General features: G+C 44.2%; 1 protein-coding gene across 8 annotated transcripts in view; it reads right to left on the bottom strand.

Moving 5' to 3' along the window:
• The window catches only part of TBC1D1 (TBC1 domain family member 1), a 213526-nt gene extending 208760 nt beyond the window's left edge, over positions 1-4766 (bottom strand). For 7 of the 8 annotated variants that reach the window (XM_037002631.2, XM_037002625.2, XM_037002629.2 and 4 more), the window contains exon 1: positions 4121-4259. Coding sequence is in view for 1 of the 8 variants with exons in the window: in XM_037002624.2 (XP_036858519.2) it covers positions 4121-4447 (327 nt within the window). In the remaining 7 variants the exon portion in view is untranslated. Of the gene's footprint in view, positions 1-4120 lie in introns of all 8 variants that reach the window. The other variant, XM_037002624.2, reaches the window with a different exon arrangement.
• Between the last annotated feature and the right edge of the window lie 18855 nt (positions 4767-23621).

Raw genomic sequence — 23621 nt, forward strand, 5'->3', positions numbered from 1 at the left:
AATGGTTTAATGTTTCTATTCTTTACCTTAGAAGCTGTGGGCGTGCAGCTGAACAGAATCATCTTGCCACCTGAATAATCTCCTGCAGTAAGATCACTGGCATGGCTAAACTACGTGTTCACTTCCCTCACAGAATCCCACCCAATCAGAGCAGTGTGCCGCTCACCTAGGAATTGCCTGCAGGCTCCCAAAACCTTTGGAGCAGTAGGCTATGTCCCCATCACACAGAGCCCCTGGGGCCAGTGTTTCTAACCTTCTGTCACCAAGGATGCTCCAACACAGGCGTGCACCTCCCTAATTTGACACTTAAAAGTAGTGATGTTTTGAATGATTTCCTTCCTATATTTAGCTTCCTGGGGTCTCTTCTACTTTATTACACAGGTTAAAGAAGTCGGAGTGAGGATCCTAGCTGGCCTTCAGGGATTATACACAACCCTTCCTCCAGCATGGCTGCTGTAAGGCCCTCTCCTAAAAGTAATAATTGTTAACGCATAGTAGCACTTACAATGTGTGTATTAACAGATTTAGCTCTCACAACAATTCTGGATAACAAGGACTATTATTATTGTACCAGAATAAGGACTAATATGGACTATGATCATTATCAGCTCCAATAGAAAGATGAAAGATGAGAAGGAATTTGCTGACACAGAGCAACAGCATCACTTGCCCAAGGTCATACTACTGGCAAGTGGCAGAACCAGGTTTTGAACTCAGGTCCTTCCATTCCAGATGTTGTGCTTGTTCTTAACCACTTTGCTGGAGGAATACCTATTGACCAGCTACCTATTGGACATTACATATATGATCTTCTGTATTCTTACAATTCAGAAAAGTAAGTTTTATCATTCCTGCTTTACATAAGGTCCCCTGGCTAGAATGGTAAAGGTAAAGACAGGATTTGAATCCAGACTTGTCGTATGCCCAAATTTCTATTATTTGTGATCTCTAGAAAGGAATAATTTTAAAATATCTTATCTTTCTAATGGATTGACTGGGTTTTCTATCTAAATTTTACTTGGCTTCAGTAATCCAAATCTAGTGTCAAAATTATGTTGTGAAAGAATAAACAAATAATTACAATAATAGCAGGAACTAATATCTATTGGGTGGTCACTATATATCAGGCACTATCCTAAGGACTTTATGTGTACAAATTCATTGAGCTTAATAACAAACCCAAAGTGCTTACCTGCTTTGGAAGTTTAGATTCACTGATCATAATGTGCATGGCACATGCAAAATTAAATACCTCTCTGTTGGTGATGAAACATATTTCCCACATTCTGCACCTCTTCCTGAACCCTGAGTGTCAAGATTAGTTCAGATGGCCCAAATATGAAAAATCTTCTTCTAAACATTCAAAACCTAAAAAGAGACACAATGCCCTTTATATCTGAGAAGCCATCAAATGGAAATCTCAGCTTGAAAATGTCAAAAACTGTGAAAATGGAAACCTTCATGGCTTCTGTGAACAATATTGTTTAAAAACATCTTTATTGGAATGTGGGGTTGGAAAGAAAGAAACGAAGACAAACGCCAGCAAAGGCAATTGTAAGGTAACCGTTTAGCACTGAAAACGTAAATCCTGAGCCGTCACCAGGGGGTACGAACCTAGCACGACTTGTCTGCTGAGCAGACTCAAATGAACAGATTCTGCTTCTCCAAGCTGTAATGACCAAGAAAAGAAAAGGTCTGGGAGACATCACGTTGGAACTAACAGGGCCATTAAACTTGAGAAGGGTACAGCAGGAGACAGGGAAAAGGGCCAAGTGAACCTTGCCACAGCACCCACACATAGCAGGCTGATACACACTGTAGGTCATCTAGGGAAGGTGAAGAGTAGGTACTGGGAACCCTCAGAGAAATGCTCTGAAGGGACTAATAGGGGCCGGAGAGAGCTGTCACTTTGTGAGATAACATGAAAATCATATTCAAAGACAGAATCCTCTCAAGCAGGCATCCCATAATGATGAGAGAAGCTCATGGGAATTGGGAGCAGATAAGCTCCATGCTGCTCCGTGTATCGCTGCCTGCTGCTCACCAGTGGTCTGTCCTGGAAGATCCTAGATTTGGGCCCAAAAAGAGCCACCCACCCACCTCTTGCTTCGCACAGGAGTATGTTTAATGGTGACTGCAGCCTTTCGGGAGGGAGATAGAGTATAGAGATTGCCAACAGCTGAATAATGAGAAGGGACAAGCTGCGTTTCTTCAGAGATGCCCATTTCTTCCTCATACCCTCTGGTACTATGACAAACAACATTACAGGGGATAAAAAGTCAACACTGACATGCCTGCACCCAACCAGAAATGTTATCACAGTGAAAGGGCAAATCTGCAGGGTTCTCAGTAGGAAAGATTAATAGTGAACTATGGCAGGGAGTGTCATTTGCAAAACCTTACTTTGATGCTAATAATTTGTAACTACACCAATGAATTTTCCTCCAATTTAGTGGTCTGCAAATGGCTGGACAAATCCACATGAAGGCACTTATTTAAATTATTGCCTGATAATTTTATTGGCTGCTTTGAGCCATACTTAGTCCCTTTTATAGCTCCTTTTGTTCAAGTAATAGTTTCAGTATACCCTACATGTGTTCACTTGAGAACATGTTCTCTGAATATTTCACATGGCGCCCTTTAGTTCACAGCTGTGCCTACTATCCAGGAGCTCCTGTTATGTCAATGGTTACTTACAGATAAATCTGGAGAGAAAGCACTTTTTTATGGTTTTATTTCCCTATAACTCGATAGAGAAAAAACACAGGCAGGTTCAAGACTATGATAGCATTCCATTTCAAACAGTTGTAAAACATTTGTTTACAAAAGCAGTCAATCCATTTTTATACAAACTTTTTTATGCAATATCCTTATTCCTTAAGACAGTCTTCAGGGTTCCCAGGCAGGTGGTGGTCATGAAGTATATCTCCTCTCCCACCAAGAAAAGCCACCTGACTTCTAGGGAAAGCTGCAGAGCTCACCTGCATCACAGACCTCTAACTCACCAAAGTGACAGACTATGAAGTATTCAGAAACACTAAAGAGTTGTTTGGCAAGGTGGATTCCCACCTTCTTGGGACAGCTGTTCATTCTTCCATCCTAACTGCACCCACACAGAGCGGGCTCCCCAAACACAGCAAAACCCACAGGTGGCCATGCTCCAACTCTTACCAACCCAACCCCATCTTGAACCTGGGAAGGAGAATCAATTTCTGCTTTCCTAAAAAAAGGGGTTTTATGAAGGCCTCTGAAATACAGTTTAAGTACAATGCAAAAAGTTTAGAAGGCTGGATTGTAGAGACAACTGAGTTTTTTGGGTGCAACCCATTTAAAACAGCTCATTTTTAAAAGCTCTTTCAAAGTCTGATTATCCACTCATTTAAAATCATCCACTCATTTAAAAGGAAGAATTACAGATCTGTGAAGTGAATATTATTAAAGTAGGGCGCTGTGAAAACAAAACTGTTTGGTGGGAGGAACAATCACTACTTTCAATTTCTTTTCCTTTTTAAGCAACTTCCAGAAAATCATCTATTTTAAATAAAATCGTAAGAGTTAAAGCCGCCTCTAGGTGGATTTCAAAGCAGACGCCATCACTTTAAAAAACAAAAAGCTAACAACAATGCGTGGCGAAGTTTGAGGGGCTCATAATCACAGACAGATCAGGAAGCTGCTAGACACAATTAAGCAGGGTTTCAAAATGACTAGCACAGGATGTGCCCATAGAAAGAAATGGTGGGCGCATTGGTGGAGTCGCCAGAGTTACTATTGCAAAGTACCCTGAACTTTTAAAGGCTGGCCCTCCCCCCAGTCTGGTCGCCTTACAAATACACTAGCCGGAGAAATATTTTGTGGGAGGGGAGATGCGAGGCTCGTGAGCTGGAATGGAGGGGGCCAGGATCATTAGGAACTTGCAGGTTTCGCTTTCGTCCAAGCAGAGGGCAACGAGGTGGCCTTCCTCTCCGACCCCCCGCGAGGCTAGAACAGCACGAACGCCCCTGGGCTGCCCGTTTCCAGCTTCTCCGCGGCCCGGGGGAGCGGCGGCGTGCGCGGCCGGGGGGCGACGGCCCGGCCGGGAGATCCAGCGGGGTGGCGAGGCGAAGCCCCAGAAGGCGCCTACCTGTGCGGCGCTGCGCTCAGAGCCCGGGACCGGGCCGGGGCGCGCAGGTGCTCGGGGGCAGCCCGGGGGCCGCCTGCGCGGGCGGGGCGTCCATCGTGCTCGGCTGGCGGCGCCCTTCACGCCGCGCGCGACCAGGAGGGATCCCCTCCGCTCGGCTCCCGCCTCTCCCCCACCCTGCTGGGGGCCCGGTGGGTCCGGCCCCGGCGGCAGCAACAGGCACGGCGGGGCGGCGGCGGCGGCGGAGGAGGAGGAGGAGGAGGTGTCTGCGCTCTGCTCGCGTTTCCTCCTCCCCAGCTGGGCGAGCGCGGGGCCGAAAGGGGAGGGCATAAGTCGGGATCTCCCGGCTTGGTCCCCCGGCACCTAAGAGGGAGACGCGATGCCCCCTCCCTCCCCTCTGCGCCGCGTGACTCCGCCGGGGCGGCACGGCTGGGACAGGCGAGTCACAAGCGGGCAACAGCTGCTGCAGTGCGGTCCAGCGCGGCCTCCCTCCCTGTGCCGCCTCTCCCCTCCCCACTGTCCATCCTCAGCCGCCCGGGGGCTACAGTCCAGGCTGGGGGAGGGGTCCGGGGTGCCAGGTCCTGGCCCGCCGCGCGCCTGGGGCTCCGGGGACGCGGAGCCCGCGCGTGATTAGGGCCCTCGCGGTGGGATGTGCAGTCGCACATCCTGTCCTCGTTGGCCTATTTATAGCAGGTGGCTCTGCCAGCGTCTCTCTTGTCCTGCGGGGCTCTCAGCAGGTGGCACTGCCAGCCCGTTCTCCGATCCCCCGCGGTAGCCTCGCCTCATCTGCACTCTCGCCTTCTCCCCGCGAAAAGGGCACAGTGAAAACTGCACAGAACACAGGAAGGTGGTCAAGCCACCAGACTTTCCCCAGCATCACCTCTTCTTCCTGGGGTTGGGTATAACCACTGGGAGTGAATTGAGGCACTGACAGCCTATGGGGCGCTGGCAGGCACAGCAGGAAAATCAGGGACTCAGGGAAACAGCGAGGGCTGAAGTATCCGCTCCCATGAAACACCAGTAAGTCCCATCTGAATCATCGGGTCACACACACACACCCCTACGCCTCGTATGCCTACCCTTGGGTCAGGATTGGGGAAGCTCCCTGTGGCATTGTGTGAGGAGAGAGGCGAGAGAGATGTCAGGCAGTGGAGGCGGCTCGAGGATGCAGGGAGGGCAGTGGGCAGGAAACAGGCAAGCGTCCCATCCCTGCCCCGCCAGGTAAACAGGGGCGATTACACTCCTGGGGGAAGGGGAGGGATTTGAGGAAAGCAGGGAACTTAGCACCATCTCCAGAGACAAGTGAGCAGGAAGAGGAAGAAAAGGGCGGTGACCACACTGGAGGGTGGGGGTGGGAGGCGGCCAGGAAGGGGGCAGCACCCAGGTGGCTGCTTTAGGAATTGTGCTCAAGGTGGCTGGAGGCTGACTTGAGGGGCGTGGCTGAAAGTTTGGGCCCCAGGTCTGGATTTGAACCCCAAACCCAATTCCACCACTGTGTTGGTTTAGACAAGCTGCTGGACTTCTGGTCTCCATTCTCTTACCTGTAAAATGGGACCAATAAACACTTTGTAGGGCCATTGGGAGGATAAAATGGGAAAGTGACGTGTTTAGCACAGCGGTGCGTATATAGACCTCAGTTAATGGCAACAGCTATTGTTACTGTGGCTCAGGAGGCAAACGGAGGTACAAGCTCTCTACTCACCTCACCAACAGTGTGTTCCTAGCAGCTGACCTAGGCTCTTGGAGCCTTTTGATTAGGACTCCCTTATGGAATTACCCCATCCCATTCCTCTGAATGCTCACATGGGGCAGGTTATTTAAGTGGAACACAAACATTACCCATGGCTTGATTTAAAATTCTCGTAATAGTGATAACTATTATTTGTTGAGGGGCTAGTCTATTTGTGGCACTGAGGTAGGTATTTTACATATATTGTCTCTAAGCCTCACAAAAACTGCAAGTCAGAGATGATGAAATCCACTTGACTAATTAGGGAACTAGTGACTCTTGGAGGCTACCGAGCTGGTGGGAGCTGGTAACGCTGAGACGCGAAGCTCCCTATAACACGCTGTCTGGGCACAGCATGCTGCACTGGCGGCACTCAGCTCATCCTTTGTTATAGAACAGTTATTTGTGTACTTTGCCTCAAGTCTCTTTTAAAAGAGGTGAGAAATTGTTATAGATATAAATACTCTAATGATAAGAATGTTTATTGGGTCATGGAAATTGTTTTCCATTAGGTTAGAAGACTAGGTAAACCATGAAGCCATATTGCTGTCTCTTGGATCACACCATCATTATTTCACATCTTTATCTCCAACTCAGTTGTACAGTTCGCATTCCCTCTCTGCAGCAGCCTGCTGAACACACCTGTTCAGTGCTGGGATGTCAGGGCAAGCACAGTGGCACCCGTTTCATTCATACCCCTAGACTGCCTACCATGCGTGACCTGCCAGTTGATGGTTGAAACTACTGCGTAACAACCCTGCCTGCCAGCTGGGAGAAGGGGTTAGGCCAAGGCTAGGTGCTGCACATGGAGCAAGTCCCTCCCAGCCTGCCACTCCATGCCCTTTCCTTTTCTCACTAACCCCCTTTACCGAAACTCCTCACATACAACCTGTCTCAGAGTGTGGGAAAGCTTAGGTAAAAAGAGGCAGCCAGGTGAGGTGTTAATCAGGTCACAAAGATAGGAAGTAGGAGGCAGGGGACAGAGGCAAAAATAGTAGAGGCTTCTTGTCTCTCATCCTACTGCAGCAGTGGGGGAAACATTCCTTGCCCCAACTCCATTACAGAAATCCACAAGTTGCAGCTCAGAGAGTTAGAACTTAATAGCAAGTGACCAGGTATCATGACCCCTAACCTAGAGAAGAGCCAGGGCCTTGTGAGAAGGAGTGATTTGTACATCACATTCCCAGTCCCTTGTTAGTGCCCTAGGAAAGATCCTGAGGGTTTTTAGAGTGCTTTTAGCATCCTGGAAATAGAATTCCCTTTATAATAGGTAAGAAGGATGTTCAATTGTTTGTACTGTAAAGCATTGTCTCAGAGAGCAGGGATATCCTGCCATCAGCCTCATTTGCACTCATTCTAGCAGCTCTAGGAGAAATAGAAAAAGGAACTTTGGACTGATGGTGATACCTGGGATGGCAGGATGAAGAAGGGAAGGGACGTCACGTTGTGCCAGTACACAGCGGAAAGGTAAGAGCCAACCACCCAGCTCTTTCCTTCCCCTCGTGGCACAGAGAGGTGACTCCCAGCAGGGCTGGTTCACTGCCAGGGCAGAGGTTGGGGCAGCAGGGCCTTCAGTGATGGCAACAGAGAGCTCCCTAGGGCAGTTGGTAGTTCTTTATGTCACCAGGAACAAAACTAAGCAGGGAATGGGGCCAAACCATTTTGGTCCTGCTGTGAGTGCTACAGGCTCCTGATTCTCCTGGCTGGTGGGACCTAGGAGCACAGGGCATGGAGGTCTTCCCCACTTGGGTCATTCGCTGGCCCGTTAGCTCTGTCAGTGAGAACCCTGGATGCGAAAGCACCAACCATATTGGCTGCTGCCATTTCTGGTGTGGACAACCTCTCCACCTCCAGCACCTCCTGAAATCCTGCCCCACAACATTCTTTTGGGGCTTTCCCTACAGACTCTTTCCTCACTTAGTCATTTGTAGCATAATTAATTGTTCATTGCCAAAGGGCCAGGAATATTAATAACAGCTTTAAAATGGCTGCAGAACTGTAGAAAAATCATGAAGCATTGTTGCTATTAAATCAAGTGAGAAGCTGAAAGACTGAAAGGAAACAGGCCGCTTGCTTGCTTTTAAAAAGTTAAGGGAACCCTGTATAAATCTTGATGGGAAAGCCTTTGGTTAGCATAGAAAAGAGACCATTAATAAAATGCTCACTATTATTATTAAATCTCAGTTAGTTATTTAAGTGTTCATAATAGTTAGGAATCCAAGCTCTAATTATTGCTATGATATGTTTTCACCTAATTTCCACGAGAATACACATAAGGTAAGAGTTCTTACCTGGTAGGTCTATTTCCAAAACTGACATAAATAAAGGCAAGAAATTAAGATGATAGTGGATAGGATAAGAACCCCAGGATTGAGAGGTGGTTCACTGGGTACATTTGCTCCCCCTGACTGGTGGTGACTTTCTGAGCCCGAGGTGGGAAAGGTTTCCGAGGCAAGGCCAAGTTCAGTGGGAGAGGGTGCAAGACGGAGAAGCAGCACCTGTGCTAAGCATGGGAGGAGGCAGCATTACAGAACCAATGCTGGGTAATTTGCCAATCCTGCCAATGCAGGGCATAACTATCACATCTAAACAGTACATCAAGTCATGCCCAAGTATCTTCATTAACCATCAGCAGTGTTGTTCATGACAAGAAAATGGATTGAAGTCAAGATCAGAGTACATGATCTTCCTATAATACTAGGGCCTTGAAATTGCTTTCTGAAAGGCACAGAAATGATACAACATAGTGGAGTAAAAAAATAAAATGAGCAGATAAGTAATGGAGATTCTGGAATTTCAGCAATTTAAACAATTTTTTCTGCAAGGGAGAACGCATGCTTATGATGAATGAGAGAATATAAATTCATGTGTGAGAATGAGTAAAAGGTCCTTCAAGCCTGGTGAAGGCTTCTGTGAAGTGCCTAATCTCCTTTTATGGACAAAGCAGATGAAACTGGGCACTGGTTCCATTTCCCTTTACAGCTCACTTTCCTAATTTGTTAAATCATTGCTCTACACAAGCAATGGTTCCACACAGCTCTCTGACAATGTCCAGCCTTTCCTTGGGGGTCCCACTTCCCTCCCAAGCTGGTTTTATGGGTTAGGGCAGCAAGCAGCAAGCTGAGCAAGTGTCAGATACCATGTCACCTTTTGTTATGGTTTGTTTAAAGCCTGTGAGAATTTCATTGTAAATTGTCAGATCTCAGAGATTTCCCCAGACTGGTAAAATGACTAAGCTTCCAGCACTGCAAATTCATTTTATTCCAAATGGTGGTGTGTACTGTGTAATCCACCTAGAGAGGTGTAGTAGCCAGCTAACTGGTCCCCCTGCTTTTGCCCTCGCCACCCTGCAGTCTACTTTTAATACAGCAGCCAAGTGAATCTGTTAAAATGTTAGTTGGGCCATGTCACTGCTCTACTTAGAACCCTGCCATGGCTTCCCAGATTTCCCAGAGTAAAAGTGAAAGCCTTTATTATGGTTTATGAAGCCCTATGGTGTCTCTTTTCTTTCCAGCCCCAAACTACTACCTCTGTACTTTCATTGCCTGCACCCAGCCTGGGACTGCTCTGCTCCAGCCACAATGGCCCTGCAAACCTGCCAGGCAGACTCTTTCCCCAGGGCCTTTGACTCACTATTTCCTGGGCCAGGTGTGATCTGCCCTCAGATATCCATGTTGCCCCTACTTATTTAATCATTCTTTAAATATTATCTTATGAGGCCTCTGTGACCAAACTTTTGAAATGGAAGCTACACTTTTACATACACACTTCATCTTTCCTTGTCCTGATTTACATTTCCCCATAGCGTTTATCACCCTCTAATATATTAGTTATTTGTCATGTGTTTCCATCCCCACCTTCACTTCTGTTTTGTTCACTGCTGTATCTCTAATATATAGAACAGATGTCTAATATATAGAACAAATGTCTAGCATGTAGTGGACATTTAATAAATATGTGCTGACTGAATGAATGAATGAATAAAAATAATTTGTAACACATTTGTGATTTCATTGAATGTCTATATAGTACTTCCCTTAAATTAGAAACTTTCAAGGTTTCCCTCTACTTACCCCTGTGCCCTCACCAGGTTTCTCATTTGTCCTAAGAGATAAGTCAGGCCTCCCCCAAGGTGAGCTGAATGTTAAAGCATGTGACTCCTTGTTTAACCATCAACATAGGATCTGATTTCCAGATACATTATAAAAGGATTGTGAAATCATGGAAAAACTGAGAACTCATCCATACTCAGTATTTGTTAAAAGTCTGGTTAAGAAAAATTTCATTTTAGAGAACTGCCTAGAAGATATGCAGTCCAATTGGGCCTCTAGAATGTGGATCCCTTAAAATCAGTTACTGTGTCAGGTCAACCCAAGTGAAGAGTAGTTTACCCAGACTATATCCAGAAAAATTTCTTCTATTAAATTGTTCTTTGACATAATCCCATTTGCCTATATGGAAGGGATACATTTTATAAAAGTGCTCCATTTGATCAGAGGATATTTAATACCTATCAAACATCCTTTTACAATGAATCTGGGGAGATGATTCTCTCCAGGTTCTCCAGGGTTAAGTTTTCTTGAGCAACTGGCTCTAATGTCCTCCTCTCACTGACTAATGGGCTTGTGGATCAGATTAGGGATCTGTAGCTTGACAAGTATCAGGTAATTTTGTATACTAAGTCACTGATTCACAGGAGCCTTTTCTAAGCCATTGCCAGTTTATGTCAATTTTCATCCATTCAAGACAAAATATGAATAACAATCTATAATTTCAAAAAACTAAAGCAACTATCCTGTATGATGAAATCACATTCTTCCCACTTTGTGGGTATTAATAAAAGAAAGTCATTCATTCATTTAAGAAATGAGAGTGAGAATCAATAGCAGCAGCCTTGTTGGCTTGTTTTATTTTTGTTTTTAACGTCTTTACCTGGCACAAGAACATGATAGCACACTCCCGTCAGTTTCCAGTGTTTGAGAAAACCCAAAGTCTAGGAAGCATTGGTGTTCTACATTACTCCTAGCTTCATTTAGCCTCACCTATTTTCTCTTTCACTTGTTTTAATTGTTTTTTGCCTTGTAAGCATTTAAGCCACCTTCAATCATTTCTGGGATGTGGTAGACATGAATGGATGAATGAATGAATGAATGAGTGAGTGAATGAACAAATGAATGAAGAAGCTGCTAGAAGGCAAAGAGTGTACTCACTTGCTAGCATGGCCTCCAGCTCCACACTGCACCAAATGCTCCCATCATCACGTAAATGTTACCTGCAAGTACATAGCACTTAGTAATTGACATGTCTCCTCCTTACTTCATTCTCTTGGTAGCTTTCAGAGGTAAATGTCATTTTCCCTTTCTGTCATTCCATATTAAAAAACAGTTAGCCTTAGAGAGTTTGAGTTTTCCTAAGGCAGAAAACTTGTAGGGGAGAAATTGGACTTTTAATCAAGATATTCTGTCCCCAAGCCTAATAATTCTTGTCCCTTTACCATATCACTGCCTTTTAAAATGGCTGTTTTTGAGGGTGATACAGTACAGAGTTGTTCTGTTGTTACTGTTAAGATACAAGGAGAATCTGGTTATTTCCTTGGCTCTCAGGATGACCTTTCTTGTTGCAAGGTGTTCTAAGGGAAGGCCATGTTCCCACTTGGTGGGGGGTGGGGGAGCATCTGTGGAATCAAGAAATGTGCTGCAAGAAAAGACTAGGAACAACAAATGTTGGCGAGGATGCGGAGAAAAGGGAACCTTCCTACACTGTTGGTAGGAATGTAAACTAGTTCGACCACTGTGGAAAGCAGTATGGAGGTTCCTCAAAAAACTAAAAATAGAAATACTATTTGACTCAGGAATTCCACTCCTAGGAATTTACCCTAAGAATGTAGGATCCCAGTTTCAAAAAGACATATGCACCCCTATGTTTATTGCAACTATTTACAATAGCCAAGAAATGGAAGCAACCTAAGTGTCCATCAGTTGATGAGTGGATAAAGATATGGTACATATACACAATGGCATATTATTCATCCATAAGAAGAAAACAAATCCTACCATTTGCAACAGCATGGATGGAGCTAGAGGGTATTATGCTCAGTGAAATAAGCCAGGTGGAGAAAGTACCAAATGATTTCACTCATCTGTGGAGCATAAGAACAAAGCAAAAACTGCAGGAACAAACAGCAGCAGACTCACAGAACCCAAGAATGGACTAACAGTTACCAAAGGGAAAGGGACTGAGGAGAGTGGGTGGGAAGGGAGGGGGAAGGGGAACAAGGGGCATTACGATTAGCACACATAACGTTGGCGGGGGGGCACCAGGAAGGCGGTATAGCATAGAGAAGACAAGTAGTGACTCTATAGCATCTTACTATGCTGATGGACAGTGACTATGATGAGATGTGGGGGGGACTTGATAATGGGGGGAATCTAGTAACCACATTGTTGCTCATGTGATTTTGTATTAATGATACCAAAATAAAAATTAAAAGAAAAAGAAATGCGCTGCAGGTAGTTTCCTGTTGATCACTTTTTCTATTGCATAATAATTCATATTGTGCAACAGCATTAGAGTGGGAGCTTGCTTGCTTCATTACTTAATAATTTCCTTTAACAGTAAAACTGAGCTGGAGGCTTTCAGCCCTCTTCTCATTTCCTGTTGCTAAATATAAAATATAAGATGCAGTCCTCCTATTACTCAAGGCAAAGGAACATGAGTCCTTAAATTTAAAGCTTAGAGAAAAAAAATGAAGGGATGTAAAATTAACCAAGATTCCCAAATTAGCAGGTATGTGCCACAAAGGCCTCAGTAAAGATTTGTTGATTAGAGATTCCTTCTATGAACTGGAGCTGGGCACTGATGTGATACAAAGAATAGGAGACATCATCCTCAGGGCCCTTATACTCTTCTAATTCAGTGTCAAGAAACGTTTTTTAAAGGCCCTTTCAGTAAATATTTTAACTTTGCAGTCCATTCAGTCTCCACTCCTACTTTTAGTTCTATCTTTGTATTGCAAAAGAAGCCATAAATAATATGAAAAAAGTGAGTATGATTGTGTTCTAGTGAATGTGGACACAGAAATTTAAATGTCATACATTTTTGCATGTTATGAGATACCATACACAAATGAAAAGGCAACCTAAGGAATAGAGAAAACATTTGCAAGCCACATATCCAATAAGGGGTTAATATGTGCTTCATTATTTTTTTTTTAACTGAAGTACACAGTTTATTTAGATTTCCTTAGTTTTTTTGTTTTTTGTTTTTCTTGTTTTTTTGAGAGGGCATCTCTCATATTTATTGATCAAATGGTTGTTAACAACAATAAAATTCTGTATAGGGGACTCAATGCACAATCATTAATCCATCTCAAGCCTAATTCTCGTCAGTCTCCAATCTTCTGAAGCATAACGAACAAGTTCTTACATGGTGAACAAATTCTTATATAGTGAATAAGTTCTTACATGGTGAACAGTGCAAGTGTGCTTCATTATTAACATAGTAAATAACAAGATCTGGCCATGGGTCTAAGTCATGATTTTGAGGTAGTGATGAGTATATATAATATTTTGAGGTGCCTGGAACAACTGAAATGTGACATCAGAATCTGTGATTTCTATTGATTGCAAAGTCCTGGGGCCTGAGAATACTTCAGTGGTTTGTTGCCTGCATTCACAATTGAAGGAAAACTCTACATTTTTACTAGAAACTTCTACAAACAACTTCAATGATGTATTTTTATTTCCTACCCAAGTTCAATGACTCTCAGAATTCTACGCACAGAACCACTGGAGAATCTTTACTCTCAGATTAAGAGCTCCTGGAAAGTCAAGGAGAATGTAGGCTGGGGAAACCAGGCAATTAGCAGGCCCTCATCTTCAGAGTATAATTTTAATTTTAATGGAGATGAGAAAGAAGACTAAGCTGCAGTGTATTGACTCAACAAGGAGAGAGGAGTTGTAAGTGTCCTCTGCAGCTCTGGCCTTGTCCATGTGGCCTTTTCCATCACTCCCTTAAGAGAAGGCTGGGTTGGTTTGACTCGGATTTTATATGAGCAAATGCTGCACCATAGGATATAGGCAAACTGAAGTGTTAGATAGCATGTCTGTCAACTGGGGTTTTCAAGTATTCTTATTAAAAGACTCTTTTGGAAAAGCAGTTCGGAAAAGACTTGGTCTCCCAAGGAGATAACCCAGAATGTCAGAATTTCAATTTTACTGGTGGGAATGAGGATGGTTATTTTTATTGAATTTTGACATTTAATATTTTCTAATTCAGGTTTCTAATAATCTAATATAGTTTTCTAATTATCAAAATAAATGTGAGTTATTTTGTATTGGTCAAAGTCTTTGTTTTACAAATAAGGTTCATCTCTGCTCTGTATTTTGGAATACCTTGTCTGTATTAAAAAATGTGTAGCAGAGAGTCAGCCTTGCTCCTCAACATTAAATCAGAACTTGATAAAGGATGAAAGGAAAGTAAGAAGAAAGGAAATAAGAAGCAAGGAAGGAAAGAAGGGAGGGAAAAATGGAGGGAGGAAAAGTAAAAAACTATTTGCTTTCCTTACAAACCCAAGTCACTCAGACTTAACTAGGCCCTACCACCTCTTGGGAATCCTTTTATTCATCTCCTATCCACTCCTGTCCTGCAAACACATGAATGAGACTCAGCTAAGTTCATCTAAGTCAGATGCAAGGTGGAACTGCATGTCTGAGCCTAGCCCACATTGCCGGTTCACAGGATATGCTAACTGAATGGCAACTGCCTTAAGTCAGAAATTTGGGGGTGGTTTCTTATGCAGCAAAAGCTAATTAATACAGGTGGGCAATGTATTTTCCAAATATATGTTCCCTGGCAAATTTTGCATGCTCACCAGTTCCCTGAGATTAACACACTGTGGCTTAGGATAACATCTACAAGTGTCCTCAGAACACAGAGAGGTTCTTCTCAGTGGCAAGTATTTTCTTCGTGTACAATTGAAGTAGGGCAGGGACATGGGACAAGCATCATGATGAACTTTTCCTGCTTATGATGGAAAATGCCAAGATACAAACAGTATAGTAAGAACAAGAGGGACTTCATCTTAAGGCAATGATTCCATTTGAAAAACCAGGGAGTTAGGAGGTAAGATTCCTAACATATTCTTTGTTAATCAGCCAACAACCCACCATATCTTAGGGCAGGGCAGGCAGTTCTCAATGACATGTTCCCAGTGCTTGAAGGAAACCACTATCTTGGAGAAGAACAGGATCAATAAATTCCTTGTGTTAAGATTATCTTACAGAATTATCTAGAGGACTGACTTCGAATGGTGACATAATGTCTCTCTCACTGGAGAAAGACCTCATGAGACCACACATCACACCTGCACCTATCCCCCAACACACTGCCCTTTGCCCCATTCTTGAAAGCCTTAAAAGACAGAATCCTAAGCCATTAATGGTACCTCCTCTCTGAGGTTACCCACACTCCCTATTCTTTGTGTGTACTTTTTAAAGAAAGTCATCTCACTGCTCAAATTATTGTTTTGTCTCTGTGCTCTTCCAGGGGGTAAGTGTCTTTGTCACTTGGCTATTTCATTCTACTTTCCAGACTGAAACTCTGGGGGGAAAATCCTGGGGCAAAATACCTCTAAAACTGAAATCAGTCAAAGGGAGAAATAAAATTTAAAAACCCTTTCATTTCTTACAAGCAGTCGTCCAGTCTCACTGTTGACCTGCTGCAGCAGAAGAGAGTTCCACACAACCTCTCTGGTTGAGATAAACCTCCCACATCTCTGTAATTACCTATTGATATGTAGATGATACTTCTCTCCACCCCTTGGAAACACCTATTGACATGCAGATGCACTAAAGCCAGGTGAGAGATTCTGGAAATATTACAATTTTACCCACAGCCCACCCTTCCAGAAATATCACCTCACAATCTACATGTTCCCTATCTTCCCCGCAATGGCTGCTGTGTGAGAAAACTGGAGCATTGTAACATAAAATTGCAACAGCAATAAAATCATGATAATCCTCAAGCCAGAGGCTTCAGCTAGGTTTAAAGTCCTAGGTAGACTAAGTCTATAGCTCACCCATTCCACAGGCATACAGTAGCTGAACAGGTAGGGAGTAATTATCAAGTGGCAGCTGCAGTCAGGTGGCAAATCCAGGACACAGGGACTGTAGAATAAAATAACCTTAAGGGTGATACGATACATGTTTTAAGGACACCAGCATAGGCAAATCTTGTCCATCAGGTAGGATACATGCAAGAGAGTGGTCCTGTGATAGGTCAGTGGCAGGAATGGGAACTCATCCTGGTGTAGTACACCAGACTTTCACTCCCCTCCCCGTGGGCATTACAGATGGGTCAATATTTGGGACTACAAGAGGTACATGCACTGGCCATAAAGGTAAAACAAAACTTCCCCATAAGATGCTCTTACATCTCGGACATTTGGAGTACACTACTGTGATCTTTGGGGGCCACTCTGCTGTTACTCCAGAAATACACACAAGGCCAGCTTCCAAGCCTTTTCCCCAAGATGTCAGAAGGGCCAGCCATCACTGGTCCATGTGTCAAAACATCCAGGGCCACATCCACTCAGTGTCTCCAGGGTTTAATGCAATAGGGGCTAGCAGCAGAATGTTGCTCTGCTGGCCATATCCTGGCTTCAATAACTCCTCTTTGGTTTGCACATACAGTTGTATAAGAGAGGCAGCAAGGTGTGTTAGCATATCCATAGGGCTCAAGGCTCCTTTATGGGGATCCCCATTCAAATGCCATAGCACTCTCCATAAGTGAACTAACCAGCCCTGTAGACTGTTGGTGTCTGACTTCAGAACAGATTTCAACAAACCATTGTACCTCTCTATCATGCCTGCCCCAGTAGGGTTATATGGTACATGAAACTTCTACTTTATTCCTATAATTGCTGCACCCATTCTTGTAATGCATGTCTAGTAAAGTGGGTGCCTTGATCGCTCTCAATCACCTGTGGCTGGCCATAGGCTGCAGAGAAATGCCCTAGGCCCCTTCTGGTGGTTTGCTGATCTGCATGATGTGCAGGAAAAGCAACCAATAGTCCAGTAGCCATGTCCACACAAGTCATGGCATGCAGATATCCTTCTGATATGGGCAGAGGCTCAATATAGTCTATCTGTCACCTGACAAGGGGTATCGGCCCCCTTACGATTGTCCCATGTTGCTGCAGGACTCAGTATAAGTCCCTCTTAGAGCACACAAGGCACTCCTTCTGGGCTTGGCTGACTTTGTTGAAGGTCACAGGCAAGCCCCACTGATGGGCTACAGCCCACACTGTCTTTTGCTCTGCATGCAACAAACACTGATGTAACCATGGGGCTAAATCAGAGGCAGGCTTTCTTTCTAGCCAATGCACCTGGGCCAGAGTGTTTGCTTCATCATTTCCCGGGGATGCCAAAGGCAAACAGCCAGTCACATGATATACAGTAACTGTCTTAGTCTGACCAGAGGCCCATAGGTCTTGCCCCAGCACTTGCCCCCAAAGGGGTCAGTGACCAACCATCCAGTTGGCATAGTACCATGTTGGTAGCCACAGGGTCAAGCCCTAATAGATGGCCCAGCTGTCAGTGCAGACAACTATGGGAGACAGCTCCTGGGTCATCACAAGCCATACTGCTCACAACTGAACCCATTGGCTGCTCTTTCCCTCTCCATCCTCCATCCATATTGTCTCAGTCTTAGTATGGAAAGCCACAACCTTCACTTTACGGACTGACCACAGCTGGGGCTGTCTGTATACTAAGCATCTTCAGGCATAGGGGCATCATAGAGCCTGGTAAGGACTCTAGGCTACCAATGGCTCAAAAGCAAGTTCTTCCTCCTTTCCACTGGTATGCACCACTAGCCCCAATAAGCATCAGAGTTCTCCACTTAAGGGGTGAGTAGAGTAGGTGCTATGCTGCCGTAAATATGCACCTCATTTGGCCAGTGTAGGTGTCTGTGCCATGCCACTCAGTGGCCTTTGGGTCCAGTCTCACACCAACCATGGAATGGGACAGGTGGTTATTACCTTGGTTGGAGCTGTTACAGTGATGGGCTCTGTAGCCAGCAAGGTGTGGTACACAGCAGCCAATTGCTTCTCAATCAAGGTGTACAGGACCTCTGCTCCTTTCCATAGGTGTGACCATAATTCAGTAGGTTAGTGTGTCTGTTCAAGCTGCTGCCAAAGACCCCATCCATAACCATCCTCAGCTACATAAACATCTAGCTCACAGGGCCTTGATGAGTCCATTACACTCAAGGCCTGTACAACCTTGAGTGTTCGCTTAGCAGCAGTAAAAGCAGCTGCCCATGTCTCATCCCAGTCCCACCTGATACCTTTTGTATCAACCAATATAAGGGCTTCAGAATTTGTGCCAAGTGTGGTATAAACCCTCTCCAGTGACCCAAAAGACCCAAAAACTCTTGTAAGACTGCCATAGTGGTAGGGGTAGGGAAAGCCTGGACCTTGTGCATGACTGCTTCAGGAATAACTTTAGCTTTACTTAACCAGACAACCCCCAAGAATTTTATAGACAAAGCAGGTCCCTGAACCTTGGTGCTGTTCATAGCCCATCCTTTATCGAGTAGATGTTGCAGCAGTCTAGGAACTGCCCCTTCTAAATTTGAAAGAGAATCAGATGTGAGCATAATATCATCAATGCAGTGATACAGCTGCACCGTTTGCATTTTCTTCCATGTGGCCAAGTCCTGGGCTACAAGTCTGTGACAAATGGTGAGACTGTGGAGGTATCCCTGTGAAAGGACAGTGAATGTCCACTGTTGGCCTTCCCACATGAAGGCAAACTGTTCCTGACTTTCCTGTACTATGTCAATAGAGAAGAAATCATTAGCAAGGTCTACTACATAATAATACATCCCCAGTTCATTACTTAGTGTGTCTGTAAGGGCAGCTATTGAGGGGACAGCAGCATGCAAAGGGGGTGTGACTTTATTCAATTCCCTATAGTCCACGGTCATACTCCAGGAGCTGTCTGGCTTTCTCATTGGCTGCACAGGGGAATTAAAAGGACTATGAGTGGGCTTTATGATGCCCAACTTCTCCAAATCCTGTAGAGTTTCTCCAATTTCCTTGTGCCCCCCAGGCAACTTATACTACTAGTATTTGTCACTTGCTGAGGTACAGGCAGAGCCACAGGTTGGTGCTTAGCATGTGCCCTCAGAGCTGCCTTTACCATATGTATCCTCAGAGACCTCCCCAGAAGCAGCTGCCCTGCAACATCATTAACCCATCCAGGGCTTCAGAATTCCAGTTACATTTGGCATGCTACAAGATCACACTGGACCTCAACTCAACTATCAATTATCACAGCTCATAACCTCCGGTAACCAGTCACAAGCCTCCACAAATCTGTGTTAAATTCCTCTTTAATGTTCCAGGACCACAGAAACTCCTTTAGGTTTGAATCCTCCTTTGAAGAAAGCCCCCATACCTGTTACAGTGACCAGCATCATATGGCCAAAGATCACATCCTAGCTTTGTAAATTTATGCAAATTACTTAACTAACTTCTATTGGGTCTCATTGTCCTCACCCATAAGATGAGGATAAAAATAATAATACTCCATGGGCAACTTCTTCATGAACATATCTCCCCAGGCAAGGGAAACAAAAGCAAAGATGAACAAGTGGGACTACATAAAACTAAAAAGCTTCTGTACAGCAAAGGACACTATCAGTAGAACAAAAAGACGTCCTACAGTAGGGAAGAATATATTCATAAATGACATATCCGATAAGGGGTTGACATCCAAATTATATGAAGAGCTCACGCACCTCAACCAATAAAAAGCAAATAAGCCAATTAAAAAATGGGCAGAGGAGCTGAACAGACACTTCTCCAAAGAAGAAATTCAGATGGCCAACATGCACATGAAAAGATGGTCCACATTGCTAATCATCAGAGAAATGCAAATTAAAACCACAATAAGCTATCACTTCACACCAGTTAGGATGGCCAACATCCAAAAGACAAACAACAACAAATGTTGGCAAAGATGTGGAGAAAGGGGAACCCTCCTACACTGCTGGTGGGAATGTAATTTAGTTCAACCATTGTGGAAAGTATTATGGAGGTTTCTCAAAAAACTAAAAATAGAAATACCATTTGACCCAGGAATCCCACTCCTAGGAATTTACCCAAAGAAAACAACTCCTCATATCACAAAGACATATGCACCCCTATGTTTATCACAGCACTTTTTACAATAGCTAAGATATGGAAGCAACCTAAGTGTCCATCAGTAGATGAATGGATAAAGAAGATGTGGTACATATACACAATGGAATACTATTCAGCCATAAGAAAGAAAGAAATCCTACCATTTGCAACAACATGGGTGGAGCTAGAGGGTATTATGCTCAGTGAAATAAGCCAGGCAGAGAAAGACGAGTATCAAATGATTTCACTCATCTGTGGAGTATAAGAACAAAGCAAAAACTGAAGGAACAGAACAGCAGCAGAATCACAGAACCCAAGTATGGACTAACAGTTACCAAAGGGAAAGGGACTGAGGAGAGTGGGTGGGAAGGGAGGGAGAAGGGGAACAAGGGGCATTAGGATTAGCACATATAACACTGGGTGGGGGGCACCGGGAAGGCGGTATAGTAAAGAGAAGACAAGTAGTGACTCTATAGCATCTTACCATGCTGATGAACAGTGACTGTAATGGGGGATGTGGTGGGGACATGATAATGGGGGGAGTCTAGTGACCATAATGTTGCTCACATAATTGTACATTAATGATACCAAAATATAAAAAAATTTAATTAAAAAAAAGTACTTTTAGGTTGGGTTGCCTTGGCAGCCTCTGTGGGAGGAGAAAGGGGTAGTGGTAGGAGACCCCATGCGCATGTACAGGAAGAGCGGTCCAGGACAGGACAAAGAAGAGCTACTTCTATCACACACAATCTCCATTCTGGAAAATGCTGCTTTCTCATTATCCTGCATATCTTGTCAATCGATGCCACAGTTGCCCTTCTCTACATCTGGGCTCCTGAGTTTGGCTTGAGAAAACTCAGAAAGATGAACTAATTGGCCCTACTGCAAATTATTTCCAAGGGTGTCTGGAAACTCTAAGGCTGATACAGAGTATATACTCAACACATTTTTGTTGAATGTATGAATTTTGTAGCATCCTATGCCTGACCACATACATTTTCCAAAACAACTATCATACATCTTTTCATAAACTCAAACTTAACAGCTTTCACCAAGGATTTCAATCCCCAAGATTCTCTTTTAATTCCACTTTTTTTCTATTATGTAAGTTACTTATATACATTAAAGAAGAGGAAAGAAAAAAAATAACATTCACCTTACAATGTTGTCAATAGGTTTAATTAATTAATAAAGGTTAAATGCTTAGAGTTTAGCATGAAGCAATGCATTCCATTAGCATTATTACTCAATGCCTCAATCTCTCTCCTTGCCTTGCCTTTCTCTGTATTTTAGCTTTCTCCTCTTTTCTCTCTGTTGGGAGAGCAGAATGTTAACTTAATAAGCTATTTGCTTTCACATGAAAAAAAATCCCAATATTTTTGAAAATGAAGATTTTAGAAATTCAGCTCTTATGCTGTTTCAGAAAAGTATGATTGCTGTTAAAAAAAATTGAAACAATCTTCTCTTTTAAATGGTCCAAGTTTTCCCATCAGGGGCAGGAAAGCTTATCCAAATTTCAAATTAGAATTTAACTGTAAGGTAAAATCCAGCTGAAATGACCAGGCGAGGGCAACAAAGGAGCCAAAAGTTTAATAGAGTGCAATCCTGGGCGATGTTTGCCGGTGTGGTTAGTCACAGGCTGGAGAAATCCCGCCCAGCAGGGCAGGCAGTGAGTTTATAAAGAAGTTAGGGGGAGGGAGAGCATAGGTCTACAGTGGCGCGAGGATTGGCTAGCCTAAGGCACATGTCTTTGGCCTTTACAGTAGACAAAGGACTAGAAAGTTACTACTCCTTTTCCAGGTTGGGAGGGGGCAGCAGCCGGGGATTTGGACATGTCATCAAGCCTAATCTGTTGGTCTGTTTCCCTTACTAGGCGGGGGTTGAGGGCTTTGCTGCCCCCTTTCCTTATTTGGTGAGGGCTGAGCTCATCCAATGTGCTCACCCCTCCCTCCAGTGCCTCCAGCCTTACATTAACAACTTTCTTATTTTTTTAATTTTTAAGTCTCTCAAAAATTTTAAAAAGTCTTTCAAATTCCTTCAAGCCCTGTTGCCCCCAGTGAGATTTTTCCAGGAGCTACTACAGTCAGGAGTTGGCCAGTTCTGGCAAAATGCAGACTATGCAGGTGTGGAGGAGCCTCACACTTCCAGGGGAATGCAGCAGATAAACTCTAACAAAATGTTTTAAAATATACAGTCAACTCCAAAGAAAGGAAAATTTCCTAGGTATTAAAAAAAAAAGCACCTACATGAACCAAGAGCATCAGGAAGCAGCAGCTGAGGCCTCCAGTCCCTCGTATGAGACCAAACACACACACACACACACACACACACACACACACACACACACACACACACACACACACACACACACACACAGGAAGCAGCAGCTGAGGCCTCCAGTCCCTCCATGACCCCAGGGAGGTATGAGACCAAACACACACACACACACACACACACACACACACACACACACACACACACAGGAAGCAGCAGCTGAGGCCTCCAGAGACCAAACACACACACACACACACACACACACACACACACACACACACACACAGACACACAGACACACACACAGACACACACACCCCTAGAAATATGGCCCTATGGCCCTGAGCTGACAGAAGACAGAGTTGGAGCTGACTCAGTTATTTTGTTTATGTTGTTTTTCCCCCAGAAGTTCTATTGGATTATTTTTTCAAGTTTCCTGTCCTTAATCAGGGTTTCCTATCTTATCCCTTAGTGTCCAAGAACCTGAAAGGACTGTACCTCTGTAAAAAGGAAACTCTAAAAAAATTTACTCCGTGGTCCAGGGTCCGAGAAGCTTGTAATTTGCTTGAGACACTGGATAGGAGGGTGGTTGGGGGGGTCCCCTGGAGGCGAAGGTGCAGAGAATGAGTTTGTTAGGCAGAAAGACAGACATGAGTGGGAGGAAAGGAGGGTGAGGCCCACCAAGAACTCAGGGAGTTAATCAGATTAAGCCAGAGAGACAGAAAGGACTTAGGCCCTTTTGCAGTGTGGGTTTGTACCACATGCTCTGAATCTGGGTGGACCTTGAGACTTGCCCTAGCTAATGCAGGTGAGATAGGGCAGAGACATGAGACAGGCATCATAAATTAATTTTCCTAAAAAAATGCCAAGAATAGGATGGTGGGAATGGGAGGGACTTATCTTAAGGGTAAGATTCCACTTTTGAAAGAGAATGGGGAAGTTAGACTAACATTCTTTGGTAATCAGCCAATGACTTATCTTAAGGCAAGGCAAGCAGTCTTAACTGATAGGGTTCCAATACTTGGGAGTGGCCACGATCTTAGAGAGGAACAAAAGGTTTGTCCTGCACAATTACCTAGAGGCAATACAATCATAATTCTCAAGCCAGAGGATTCAGCTAGGTTCAAAGTCCCATGCAGATTAAGTCCAAAGCTCATCCATTCCAGTCATCACGTGGCAGCTGCACGCAGGGGGCGCATCCAGGACACAAAGACCATAGAAGCAAATAACTGTGATTGTCGGGGGCCAACTTGCTGTTATTACAGGACTACACAGAAGGCCAGCCTCCAGACCTTTTCCCCAAGGTGCCA

The sequence above is a fragment of the Manis javanica genome, chromosome 5 (genome assembly GCF_040802235.1).
Source record: "Manis javanica isolate MJ-LG chromosome 5, MJ_LKY, whole genome shotgun sequence".
NCBI classification, from domain to species: domain Eukaryota; kingdom Metazoa; phylum Chordata; class Mammalia; order Pholidota; family Manidae; genus Manis; species Manis javanica.